Raw genomic sequence first — 13,776 nt, forward strand, 5'->3', positions numbered from 1 at the left:
CCGAGGCTGGCACTGCCCCCGTGCCCCGGCTCCCCACCCCCTGCAAGATCCTGGTTCCTCTGGCACTTTTCAGGGCGCACAAGGACCCAACCTCCCAGGTGTGGGGGTGTTTGAACGCTGGTACCCTTTACCCCGGAATGCTGGGGGAGGCCAGGCAGCCTCCCTCAGGTGGCACTGAGTCAGGGAGGCTTGGAGAGAGGCGAGCAGAGGCGAGAAAAATGCCCGGGCTCAGCCGGTGGGCCCAATGCCGCTCAGAAAGCTGCAGGCATGGTGCCTCCTGCAGCCCTGCCGCCCCCTTCCCTGAGAGAGGACAGCTCCCCACACGGCCGACACTCGGGCTGGAAGGCTCAACAGTGATTCATCCTGACCAAGGACCCCAGAATCCCACGGAGCATTCTGCCCTCGAACACAGCGTCACTGAGAAGTTGAAACTGCAGCCCTAGAAGTCTCTAGGGCTCAAGGTCAGGTCTCCTGCCCAATTATAACCCCCAGGACAGCATCGAGTACGCAGTGTGACAGGGTCACACACCTCGCTGAATTTACTGCAACCCCACACGTGATTTGCAGTCAACTGTGCTTGCCTTAGAAACACACGCGAGAGAGTCTGGTTCCAGAAGACCCCAGACAGCATCTCTGGCATCATAAAAAAAGTAATAGTTTAAGTCTGTGTTGTGCCCCCTTCAGTTCCTGGCGCCAAGCTCCTAAAACCCTTTTAATTAGCTGAGCCACTGGGGCGTCGTTTTTACTCCTGAGGACCCCGACCTCACGTGAATTCAGGCTGACAACACGGTGACTGGTGCGCCTCCATGTGTGACCGTGGAGGTGGGGGCTGGTCCCAGGAAGGCCGACCACGTGATCAGAGGGTTGGTTTCCTGGCCCCACCCCCAGCCTCCAGGATCCGGGGGGACAGGCCTAGTAATGAAGCATTCAGAAAGCTTCCTTTGGGTTCAGAGGGCTGCAGTGTGCTGACCTCGCTGACGTCCTAGGGGGGTGGCAGCCCCGGGAGGGCGTGAGGCCCAGAGACCCCCGCCCTGCGGCCTGCCCTTGCCTCTCGGCCATCCAGCTGTCCTGGGCTGCGCCCTGTATAATACAGATGTCATCACAAGTGAATCACTCTCGTAAGTCCTGTGAGTTGTTTTAGCAAATTTTCACACCTGATAGGAGGTTGTGGGAGCCCGGGACTCGCAATCAGCCGGGGAGACGCGCAGGGGCAGAGGGCTGGGACTCAGCCCTCGGACCGTGGGGTCTGCGCTAATCCAGGAGCTGGCATCAGACCCGACTTGAAGGGCAGGACACTCTCAGCTCTGGAAACACTGTATCATTAGGTGTCACCATGGGGGCCCGGACCTGTGAGGCGCCCTCAGCTCACCGAGCACTAGAGCTGAAGGGTGGGAGGCCCTTGGGTGCCCGTGACACCGACCTCTGAGCAGAGAAGGAGAGGGGGCCCCGTTTGTCCAGGTAAGAGCAGGGCTTCCCGCGGTAAGCAGGTGGCCAGGGCAGGACAGATGCAGGGACCCACTCAGGACATCACACAGGGCAGACCCGGGGGCCGCGGGCGGCTGCCGATGCTGCCTCGACCGCACCTTAAGTGGCTCTGTTCCAGCTCTCTAAATTAGCTGCTCCTCCCAACCGTATCCTGCAGTCTAATCTGCAGGCTTTAAAACTAATTTTACTATAATAACCTTTTTTTTTTTTCTGATTCTAAATTACTCCATTATAAAAGGACGTTTTTGAAAACCAGAGTCAGCGGCTCCCTCACGGAGGGCGCTTTGAGTGTGGAGGCGCAGAGAACGGGAATCCTCACAGGGCAGCCACAAAGAGCAGGCATGTCTTTAATTAACAGCTCCTCGGTTATGCTTTTCCTGGAGTCCACGGAAAGGCCTTTGAAGTGCAAGGCGTGCCGCCGTCTCTGCAGACACGGCCTTGCGCAGATCAATACACAACGGCCTTCCTACTTTAATGCATATTTGCAAATATATTGGAGCAGGATAACTTATCACTTAAATGCTATTTTTCTTTTGGCAGATGGTGACAACGGTGTGGAACTCTACCCGCCAGGAGCGGCAAATTGCTTCATGTAAAACAGCATTTCCCACAGGATATGCATTTCTCTTTGGTGGAGACAACAAGCGCTGGGTCAGCCGGGGCTGTCTCCCCAACCCCCAGGTGCGGGCTGTCTTACCAGGGGGATCCCGGCACTGGGGCGGAGGCCACGGGCCTTGTGCCTTTGGGCGTGCTATCCTCGCTGGTCACCAGGATCGACGGAGGCTCCTGTGAATAGAAAGCAGGAAAGCTCTTTAAAACAAACTGAAGCACTCCTCTTCAATTAGAGGCAACCGAGTAGAGAGTAACTAGTCTCCTGCAGACAGACCTGCCCACAGCGGCTATTAGGCAGTGACCGGCTCAGCAGAGCCAGCGCGCGGGCCTGGGGGCCACGTGAGCCTTTAGACTTCACGGCACAGCTGACAGTGCTGAGCGACCTAGACTAGGGCCTCCCTGTAATTGTCCCAAATTGGCTTGGCTGCCTGCTTCTGCAGAGACAGACACAGGCAGAGCAGCTGAGAGATTGCTTCTGAACGCCCCAGCGTCCGGGGGCAGAAAGCCCCCTGGACTCATCTCTGGAAACAGGCTCATGGGGCCACCGGGCCCAGCCTCCAGTGGCGGAAACCCTCCGAGCAGCGAGGGCCTTGGGAGGCTGGGCTGGCCCAGCCCGTCCCTGGCAGGCAGGGGAAGCAACAAGCGCGTGTCCTTGCAGCGTCCCGTCACTCCAAGGATGCCCCCATTTCTGGAGTGTCCACCTGGGGCAGAGTTCACAGCCCGTTTCACAGGGTGCCGCTGACTGATACACAGTGGGGCCTCTGTCTTCATGTAGAAAAGAGTGTCTGAACGTGATATCCCCAAGAAGAAAATGAAGATTTATTTTCTAAAGTTAAAGAACAAAACAAAACACTACAGCTAGGACGCCTGACCCATTGCTTATTATGGATAGAATCTGGACAGAATTACATGTTTTTCTGAGATCAGAAAACATAGGCAATTATACCACCAACATAAACGTGCATCCAAGATTCAGATTGACTTCTTTAGCTGCACGGATATACAAGAGACATTGGATTTTGTTAAACAAAGGGAACATGAAAAGCGAAAGTGTTAGTCACTCAGTTGCGTCCAGCTCTTTGTGACCCCATGGACGGTAGCCCGCCAGGCTCATCTGTCCATGGGATTCTCCAGGCAAGAATACTGGAGTGGGTAGTCATCCCCTTCTCCAGGGGATCTACCCCACCCACAGATTGAACCCAGGTCTCCCGCGTTGCAGGCAGACGCTTTACCGTCTGAGCCACCAGGGAGGCCCTTGAACAAAAGGAAACAGAAGCAAACTCCTAAAGGTAGAGCTGAAAAATTACCACGAGAAAAGTGTTTTAAGAAGTCAGTGCTGTCTCAAAGTTTGAGCAGTTCTAAGAGGAAAAACGGGAGAAGGCAGTGGCAGCCCACTCCAGTGCTCCTGCCTGGAAAACCCCATGGGCGGAGGAGCCTGGTGGGCTGCAGTCCATGGGGTCGCGAAGAGTCGGACACGACTGAGCGACTCAGCAGCAGCAAGAGAAAAATGAAACCATGGTGAGCACAATACATTCTAGGGACAAGGAAACATTTCTTTCCTTCTACCGCCTGTTTCCATTATTTTGATCTCAAATTTAGAATAATACAATAAGGACCGCATTTTCTTTCTCTCGAAAAATCGATGATTACAAGGTCCTAGTGCATTATTCCAAACAGCAACCAGTTTCCGAGCTGAGATATTTCAGTTCAGTTCAGTTCAGTTCAGTCACTCAGTTGTGTCCGACTCTTTGCGGCCCCGTGAACCGTAGCACGCCAGGCCCCCCTGTCCGTCACCATCTCCTGGTCCACCCAAACCCATGTCTGTTGGGCAACTAAAGCTCTAGATTCATTTAGAAAAAATTAAATGTCATCCTGAAAGCTGAGAAACTTTTTCTACCACCATCCGTGTCAGCACTCTATGAGGTAGTGTAGGTAAGGACATGGTTAGCCGGTTGTCGGAATGATCGAACGCCCAGGACGCCGAGGCTCCCCGCCTTGTGGGGCACCGCTGGTGGGTGGCCGCGTAAGGACAGGGCCGTTGCACCAAAGGCCCAGATGCTTGTCCAGGGGCCCCAAGGGCCGCCCTGGGACCACAGCTCATCCCCACCTCCCAGCTTCCTCTCGAAGGGTTGTTAGCGAGGAAAGTGCTGGGTTCTGACAGCACTGAAATGTAAGATTCAAACATAAAGTTAAAAGATCACCAGGGGCTATAAACCCCAAAGAAGTCGCTTAAAGCTGCAGTGAAATCACAGGCAGCGACGTGAGACCTCCTCCTAGCAGGGCCCACATCACCGGGAGTGAACGGCCAGTGTCAGCAGAGCGGGCCAGAGGACGAGCAGGGAGGCCTGGGATGCAAAGGTCAGCGGACCAGGTCCAGAGTGGCCCCTGGGAATCGCATTCATTAAACGTTAGACAAGTAAGAGCCAGGACTTGAGGGGTCGTCTCTTTCGCACCCGGCCATCCTGGTATCTTACTGGGGTCTGCCCGGTGCCCTTCATTCGTTGTGACAGGTAATTACACGGAATAAACGGTTTGTAATTTATATGATTATTCCTAAATTCACAAACAACTTTTTTTTTTTAGAATTTTGGGGTAGTAGAAAATGTCTTAGTTTCCTATGAGAAAATAAGTTCAGGATAAATAATGAACATAACAGGGTGTATTCAGAAACAGTTGTGTTAAAAATATAAGGGTATGTTGAGACCAGAGTTTATATTACTAATCCAATTAGGAAAACGAGGGGAGATTTTCATTACGAAGCTAACTGAACAATGGAACCCAATGAGGGGCCTCTGAATAGAAGATTCCCCTTGATAATTTTTTCAGGGAAATACAGTGGGACATGATTTGTGATAGAGACTAACACTTAAATTCGGCGATGCTGGGATTCTCCAGCTAATTACCAAGGTCGTCTTCTGGTGCCGTACACTGGCTATGATTTCTTGTTGGTGATAAAGATGGCTAATCATGGCATAAAATTCCCCTCCGCGCTGAAGTAATAAAAGTGAATTAGACGCACAGAGTGCAGAGATAGAGACAGTAGTTAAAGCAGAAGAAAGACGATCTGTTTAATAAATATGTAATTCTGGCATGGATGTTCACCTCATAGAGAGAAATCCTTCATCGGGAAGCAAGAGATTAATTTGCTCTATTGTTCGTGACTCATTTACACCATCTAGCCCCAGCACTAGTGATGGAGAGGATGGTGGGGACCACAGGTGAGGGTGCCCAGGGATGTCGCTAATGGGGAAGGAACAGGACAACCACAGGAATGGGGGACCTAACAGGCCGAGGTAGAGACAAGGCTGATAGCAACACAGGAAGAGAGAATATTCACACAATACTGGGGCAGACCAGAGGCCGCCAGGGTGTCCGATGGCTCAGACCAGAGGCCAACCGATGGATCAGACCAGAGGCCGCCAGGGTGTCCGACGGCTCAGACCAGAGGCCACCAGGGTGTCCGACGGCTCAGACCAGAGGCCGCCAGGGTGTCCGACGGTCAGAGCATGTTATGCGCCATTTGTGACTTTCAAAGGCAGCAGTAAAAGTTGACTTCTTGGTTATTCGTGGGAAAGGAAATGCACTCAACACGTTCTCGGTCAGTCTATAAAATGCCGCTTTGTCGGGAAGGACCTGAGATTCTGTGTTCAGGAAACACAGGCGTGCATTGGTTTTCCTGTAACAGTGAAACCAAGTGCAGATTACAGCTTCACCCAAGCGGTGTCCAGCTGCAGAGACCGGCCGCCTGTGTGCACTCGCCTTCTGAGACGGGGGGCAACATGCGTGAGAACCCAGGGTCACCACCCAAGCCCCTCCGAGCAGAGCCTGCCAGTGAGCTCTGGACTGGACAGAGACGGGAAGGCCAGGCTGCTCCTGCTTGGCTCCCAGACGCCCCTTCCTTCTGCTGGTTTCTGCAGCGGTCCAGCTGGCAGCGGCCTGGTACCACAGAGGGGACTGCCAAGCGCTGCTGCTGAGTGTCAGGTGGGAAATGGGGAGAAGGGTGTGCGGGCCCCCAGGGCCCCCAGCCTGGGGTTTTGCGTCTTGCGGCCACCAACCTTGTCCTCTCCATCCCCCGCCGGGCTCTTCCTCTCTGCATGCAGCACCAGGGCTGGTGGGCAGGGCGCCCGACTGCGCTCTCTGCTTTTATCTGTGGGACCAAAACAACCATCGTTAGCACCGCATCAGTTTGTAAACCCGGAAAGGGACGAAGAGCAGGCTCGGGAATTCCAAGTGGTGGCGCACACATTGCGTCTCGCGGGAGGCTGTGCCGTCCGCGCTGCTGACAGAGCCTCCACCGGGGCTTGGTGTCCACTGGCCATGAAGCGCTTGGCCACGCACGCTGGGCCGGGCCACGTGGGCCACGATGGACAGGACCCAGGCCTCTCCCACAAGGACCAGGGGCCAGTGCGGCGGCTGAGCCAGCAGGCTGTATCAGTGGCTGTGACGGGCCACCCTGGCCCCCAGTCCCGAGCAGGAACGGGGTTCACGCTAGCCACACCCTGGCGACCACTGTTCGCCGGTCACTATCGCAGGCCCTGGCTCCACGGGCAGCCCTCTCAGAGCTTCCGCTGTGCAGACAGTCACTGCCCGACGGAGGAGGCGGAAAGTGCCAGAAGCCTGAGGCTGGAGATGGAAACAGTCAGGCTCCCTCTTATTCTAAGACACTGCGCAGCCTCAGACGTCTGTAGGCAGTGACAGGCGGCAAGGTTAGCCACGCAGTTAGGGCCAAGAATGAGTGGAAACTCCAAGCCACCCAACCACAAACCAGCCTCACAAAGAGATACATCCACCGACGGGACCCTGGAAGGGTCCAGAAGGGGTTGCGTGACCTGGAACTCCGCCTGTGCAACACGTCTGGGAGGATTCTGGGGTGGTTTCTGCCCAGTTGGATGGAGGAAGGAAGGACACAGGGGATCAGTGTGTGTGTGTGTGTGTGCATATGTGTGAGTGTGTGCATGTGTGTGCATGTGTGTGCGTGTGTGTGCGTGTGTGTGCGTGTGTGCATGTGTGTGTGCATATGTGTGTGTGTGTGTGTGTGTGTGTGTGCTTGTACGTGCGTGTGTGAGCGTGCTTGGGCTTGGCTCCCATGTGGAGCCCAGCTGTGGCGGCCACAGTGGCATCAATACCCGCCCCCTTAGAGGCTGCAGAGCTGAGTCCGGGCTCCGGGGCAGCGTCTCCAGAGCCCTGGGTGAGGAAGCACCTCCCTGCGGACACTAACAGCTGATCTCAGAGCTGCCTCTGGGCCCTCAGGTCAGCTCTGGACCGGGACCAAACATCCAGTCCACACAGAGGAGCTTCGTCTGGACAAGACAAAAGCAGGCAGGAGCCAGCCACGAGGCCTGGCCTCCATCTGTCACAGGCAGGGCTGGATAGACAGAGGTGCCCCTGAGCACAGCCAGGCCCCTTGTCCGTGATGTCGCTCTGAAGGGAAGCCGGGCCTGTGGGCTCTGCCCCAGGACCAGCTGGCTGGTCCTGGCTGCTTGGGGGCCCTGAGCTCAGGCTGGGGGCAAACAGACCAAGTGTGGACCCCGGACCTCGTGGGCCTCCTGCTCCCCTCGCTTCTCCACACCAAGTGTGTCTGGAGCCTAGACCGCACTCTCCGTTTGTACAAGGGCGGCCAGTGCCAACCACTCACCTCCCAGGCTGCTGGGACCACCACCCAGAGGCCTGCCTCGGGCCTGGAGACACCACCTACGGGGCCATTTCACCCCCAGACTGGGGGGATGAGCTCCCAGCCCTTCACTGAACCGTAAACCCAATCTGAGTCAAAAGACCACATTTCACACCATTCTCCGCCCTGGAGGGCAGTGGGGCTTTACTTCATCGTCCTTCATGGTGATGAGCAGAGCCCCCCGGGCAGCTTCCAGAACCTGTGAGAATGAGCCCCTCCACCAAAGCCCGCTTCTTGTCGAGACGCGAAGGGCTATGTGGGGCCAGGAGGCTGGCTCCAGATGGGACAGTCCTGACCACCCACTTCCCGTGTCTGCAAAACAGATCACGCCACCCACACAAGACAGAGGAGCCGATATAGGAGGGCGATGCAGGAAGATGGTCCCTAGCTGGGCGACACCGGAGCTCTGCTTGAAACATCAGAGGGAGAGACGAGAGCGGCCCAGAGAGCAGAGTCCCACGGGGAGGGCGTCGTCATGAAGCCCCACGGCTGTGCCCCCACGGGTTACGCTGTGGGGGGGCCGTGTGCCTGAGTTAGCGTAGCCTCATCAATGCCCACGGCAGGACCACTCGGCCCATACCGCCTCCCGGGGCTGCTTGCTCCTCTCCTCCACGTGGGGGCCCCTTAGGGCCACAGACCCCAGAGCTCTACCCCCTGGCAGCTCCCAGCAACAAGATGCTCCTCTGCAGGTGGAAAGAGCATGACATCCCACTGTATCAGCAGTAGATTCTCAGCGCCCTGGCCCCAGGCCTCCCACGGGCGCTGACAGATAAGCAGTCAGGAGTCAGGGAGCCTCAGCTTCAGCTCAGGCCCCGATCCTGCCGGCCACAGGCTCTGCGCAAGGTAGGGGCTGGTTTGCAGGAGGCATTCAGGGAGCAGCCCCGGAACCCAGCGGTTCTCGCTGCTGCAACTGAGGAACAGAGTGGGGAGCTGGAGCCCAGGGTGGGCAGACGGGGGTTGCAATGACGTCTGGATGCGGGTGACCTCGGAAAGACGTCTGCACCAGGCAGAAATGTGCAAGCGCCTGTGCTGGGGGGTCCGCCGAGGAGACAGCTGTGGAAAGCAGCATCGGAGACCCCACCAGAGCAGCTCTCCTGAGGAAAGGAGCTGGGAACGTGGCGCCCTGCCTTGCCCTAGAGATCTCGGCTGGAGAACCTCCCCAGAGCCTCCCGAAGGACCTGGGGCCCTAGACCCCTGCTCTGCAAAGGAGGTCAGAGAACAGGAAGCAGCTGAACGCCCCCCAAGGCCCCCCAGCAAGGCCCCAGGAAGGAAGAGGAGAGCTTGGACTTGCAAGGAGGTGGAATGGTCTGGTTACAAGCCTAGGCTCCAATTTCTAATTGCAGGGCCGGGCAGCTTCCAGGGGCCTGAGGCATGAACAGCAATGAGCAGATGGCTGTTCACCACCTAAGCACGTGGTCTGGGCTCCTTCCCAGACTACAGGGGTAGTTCCAGGATGGGGGTGTGTGCTGACACGGGGGGAGAGGGGTTGGGGGGGGGGGCTCCAGAGAGAAAACAAAGCGATCAGGTATCCCTGAAATGTGAGGAGCAGATTCTTGTCTCGGGCCAATAATGCACGCTGTAAAAAACGTGCAAGGAAGCTGATAGCATCCGCGCTCGTCACAACGTCATTCTCAATGACAGCAGTCTTGCTTATGTGAGTTCCCTCATTACCTGAGAAAACATTCTTTTTTTCATTTATTGAAAACACTTGATCCCGTAAAGAAATTGGTTCGTCAAGTCCAGCATTTCGGCTGCATGCCTGGCATTGGTCACAGGACGGCTTCTTCAAGAAGACGGTCCTGATCGTCACTCTAAAGCCCCCTTGCTGCATGGCTGGGTCAGGGTCCAGAGCCCCCTGTAAAGCCTGCGCCTCCCCATCCATCCTGGAAGGGCTGATGTGACAGCTCCTCAAGGGCCACTCCGGGCCTCTGACCTGCTTCACCCCCTTGCACTTCGACCTCTGCACAAACCCTATGGTGTCGCCAACAAACACCCCCTCGGGTGTCAAAGAAAACTAGTTTATGGAGGGAAATGAACAAGTCATAAGACCCTGACGAGCTTAGGGGTGCCCACGATACATTTCCATGCTGTGAGGGAGGCAGGGTGGTCTCTTGATCCAGCTCAGCTCTGAGGTTTGAAGAGCTCTCAGATGGGCTGCAGTTTGCTTTTCCTCCCAGCAGGGCTGAGCAACGAGAAGGCCCGGGCAGGTTGCACGGAAGCCAGGAAGGAGAAATGGTGTCTGTGTGAGAACCGCCGTGAGATGCACACACACTCTGTCCTTGTACGGAACCCAGCGCAGCCCTGGCTGCACACGGGCACAAGCCGGGGGAGAAGGGCAAGAAGTGAGCCGCCCCCAGCATGCTGCAGGGGACTTCCCTGGCAGTCCAGTGGCTGAGACTCTGTGCTTCCAATGCAGGGGACTCCAGTCTGATCCCTGCCTGGGGACTTAAGATCTTACATGCCATGTGGCTAGGCCCAAAGGTCAGGAAAAAAGACCTTTTAAAACCAGAATGAAACAAAAAGAAATGGTGCTGTGGGAGCTGACGAGGGTGACGGCAGGGGCCACACAATAGCCCGGGGCAGGGGGACAGGGGCAGCAGCTTGTCCGTTCCTTCTCGCGGGCAAGACAGCTCAGCAGTCGATCAACCTCGCCTCCCTGAAACAAGAGCCAGGTGGACCTGAGCTCGGGGGCCGCCAGCACGTCACCTGTTGCTCAGGCAGCCCCTCGAAGCCACCTGTTCCCTTAGGACCAGAGACGTAAGGACTCAGAGGTGTCTGCCTAGTGTCAGGTCTCAGACCAGAGACAGCTGACTGATGTCAGCAGCGGGGCAGTGATGTAGCTGGCACTTCAGCCGAGGCTCCTTCTACTGGATCAAGCACAAGGATTCTTTCAAACATTTACAGATTGCTCTTTAAATTTCTGAAATGAAGAAACACTGCAGACAAGTCAAAATTGTCTACTTTACCAAAAATATATGAAAGTATGTCAGCCTCTTCTAATTCAAAAGGTGATTCTGAACTTGAACCTCATTTTAATCCAACACATTTTGTCCTCTCTTGGTCTGTCTCCTCAAATGTGTGTGTGTGTGTGTGTGTGTGTGTGTGTGTGTGACTCACTCAGCCATGTCTGACTCTTTGTGACCCCATGGACTATAGCCCACCAGGCTCCTCTGTCCATGGGATTCTCCAGGCAAGAATACTGGAGTGGGTTGCCATTTCCTCCTCCAGAGAGTCTTCCTGACCCAGGGATGGAACCCGGGTCTCCTGCATTGCTGCCACATTCTGGGATTCTGAAAGTCAACAGGACGTCTGGAACTGTCTGCAGAATATCACAAGAAACAGAAGATGCCAACTGGGAACTTGGTTTCCTGCTGGGGAAAAAGGAAGTGGATTAACCCCAAGGAGGAAAACGAAGGAGACAATTGACCTTTTCTGTCCTGAAAACCAAGAGTGACTTCTGAAGGGTTGCTCCCTGGGAACCGGCCTCCTCTGACCCATTTGCAATCAGTGGGGAATCTCCCTTAGACTGAGGGGGCCCCTGATCTGCAGATGGCCTGCACTGCACGACCCTGGCAGTGACTTCCTGGGGGTGCCCGTGAAGTTGCAGGGGCACCAGGATGGCTTGAGTTCCCTGGTTGTTGCAGAAATGGGCCTTGGTGGGAAGGTTGACAAAGCCTGTCCACACCACTAAACCCCACGTACACACTGGCCTCCACCTACAGACGTTGTAAGCGATAGACTGGTCCCTGCAGCGGGGGCTGTGCTTGGAAACAGAGGTGACCACCACTCCTGGAGAAGCCTCTGCAGGACGTGGGGTGCCAGACAGCAATCCCGGCATCACAGGGCCCCAGCTTTTGTGTTTGCCACAATCTAGAGACGCCACTTCCATAAACGAGTGTTCTCACCTCCGAGCACCAACAGAACATCACCTGCTCAGGGAAATGTCTTAAGGAGAATAATGAGTGGAATTCTAATCTTGAATCCTGTCTCCCTGTAACCATCATCTTAAAAATAATTTCTGCAATGCTTGCGCAGAGTGGAAACAATCACCTCATTTTATACCAAAGTAACTCAGACAAGAGAAGCTGTTTTCCAGGTTGCAAAATAAACCACTGGGGAGGGCCAAAATTATTTGCCCGTTTTAGAGGTATTGGACTCCTTTGAAGAATGTGATAATAAAATAAAGAAAGAGATGTGACTCGTGCTGAAGAAGCTAAAAGGGACGCACTCAGGTCTGCTGTGTGTGGTCCTGAAAGAGGCTGGAGGGGGCACTGACCCTCAGATCTCCCCCTCCATAAAAACCACGGCCCCTGGGAACCTGGCCGAAGTCCAGCTTTACTGCCCCCCAGGTGGCACCTTAGCAAGAGCTGCAGGCCCTGGGGGACCCACAGAGGCAGGAGAGACACAGAGAGATCCCAGGGACGGAGAGCCGCCCCACAGGAGCGCCGTGGGGGGCGGGCAGGGTGCTGGGCTGGCCAGTGCGAGGGCGGGGGCTGCAGGCGGGCAGAGGGAGCACGTTCCTCCAGCCCCCTTGTTCCTCCAAGCTGCCCCCTTGGGAGCCCTGAGGGTTTCCTGGCTTGGACCCTGGAAGGAGGAGGTGAAGGCTGAACTCCTGGAACCCCATCTTCTAGGGTAGACTTCCAGGCTGCCGGTCAGCGTGGCGAGGTGCAGACCTGGCCAAGGCCAGGGTCGCGGGGATCCCGTCCTCCTGTTCCTTTTCTCAGGCCCGCGTATTGGGGTCACCACAAAGAGGCCAACACAGCCGGAGACCTGAGGCTGTGAGTCAAATCTCGGGGGCCCTGGGAGCCTAGCTGGGGACGTCTACCACCAACACGGTCAGCAGACAGGAGGGCGTCTCACCACCTCACTGAGGACACAGTAATTGAGCAAACCGCGGGCCACGTGCCCGTGACAAGGGTCCCGGCAGGGGCTGCGGGTTGTCAGTTTTCTCCAAGAGCCCGGAGCAAACTGGGGGTAAGGGACAGACACGGGCCAGCACAGGCACCCCTGAGTGATGCGCTCAAGCCCGCTCAGGGGCCGGCAGGGCGGCCTGAGGCCAGGACCTCAGGCTCCGGAGAGAGCCGAGGCCGCAAAGGCCAGCGGATGCGGCCTGAGGCTGCGGGAACCCGCTTCAGGCTCACAAACGCTCCGCCCCGCAGCGAAGGCTGGCCAGGGCCTCCCCGCCTCTGCTGTGACTGAAGATCATTTTCAGGTAAGTGGCAAATCATTTCTGAGTCCTCCCGCATTTGTCATAGGCGGCGATTTCTCAGAGTTGACAAGCTGCAGAGAGAACTCATTTTCTAACCCGTTAGTAACACCCTGGGTTTCCCTTTGCAGGAACAAAGGGTTTTAAAACACTCAGGAGAACTTAGCTTCCTCCACAGAAAGGGTCACAGCACTGCCACGTGGCCCCAACCCCGTAACCCGACTTTCCTTTCCCGCAAAGCTGCCACACGGAGCTTGTCTCCATCCCCCGGGCTCCAGCCAGGACCCCAGACCAGCGCTTCTGGATCCTGCCGCTGGCCTGGCTGATTTACCAGGGGTCTGATGTCACCAGTGGACAGAAGGGCGTGGACAGGACAGGCCATTCTCAGCAGACTCCTAGAGCCGAGGCAGCTGGCGCTCTCGTGAAGACAGGCCACCTTAGACCATGGGCAGCCACATTACATGGAGAAGGCGATGGCACCCCACTCTGGTACTCTTGCCTGGAAAATCCCATGGACGGAGGAGCCTGGTAGGCTGCAGTCCATGGGGTCACAAAGAGTCGGACATGACTGAGCGACTTCCATTTCACTTTTCACTTTCATGCATTGGAGAAGGAAATGGCAACCCACTCCAGTGTTCTTGCCTGGAGAATCCCAGGGACAGGGGAGCCTGGTGGGCTTCCATCTATGGGGTCACACAGTGTCGGACACGACTGAAGCGACTCAGCAGCAGGAGCAGCCACATTACATGATGGCATCACCGACTCGATGGGCATGAGTTTGAGCAAACTCCGGGAGTTGGTG

The 13,776-nt window shown here is 56.2% G+C and overlaps 1 protein-coding gene across 1 annotated transcript in view; it reads right to left on the minus strand.

The window, feature by feature from the left end:
* TCERG1L (transcription elongation regulator 1 like) overlaps nucleotides 1-13,776 on the minus strand; it is a 193,913-nt gene that overhangs the window by 61,765 nt on the left and 118,372 nt on the right. Inside the window, exons 5-6 of the mRNA XM_060404836.1 lie at nucleotides 6,153-6,244; nucleotides 2,183-2,271 (exon numbers count right to left, since the gene is read on the minus strand). Coding sequence (XP_060260819.1) covers nucleotides 2,183-2,271; nucleotides 6,153-6,244 — 181 coding nt within the window. The remainder of the gene's footprint in view (nucleotides 1-2,182; nucleotides 2,272-6,152; nucleotides 6,245-13,776) is intronic.

The sequence above is a fragment of the Ovis aries genome, chromosome 22 (genome assembly GCF_016772045.2).
Source record: "Ovis aries strain OAR_USU_Benz2616 breed Rambouillet chromosome 22, ARS-UI_Ramb_v3.0, whole genome shotgun sequence".
In the NCBI taxonomy this organism is placed as follows: domain Eukaryota; kingdom Metazoa; phylum Chordata; class Mammalia; order Artiodactyla; family Bovidae; genus Ovis; species Ovis aries.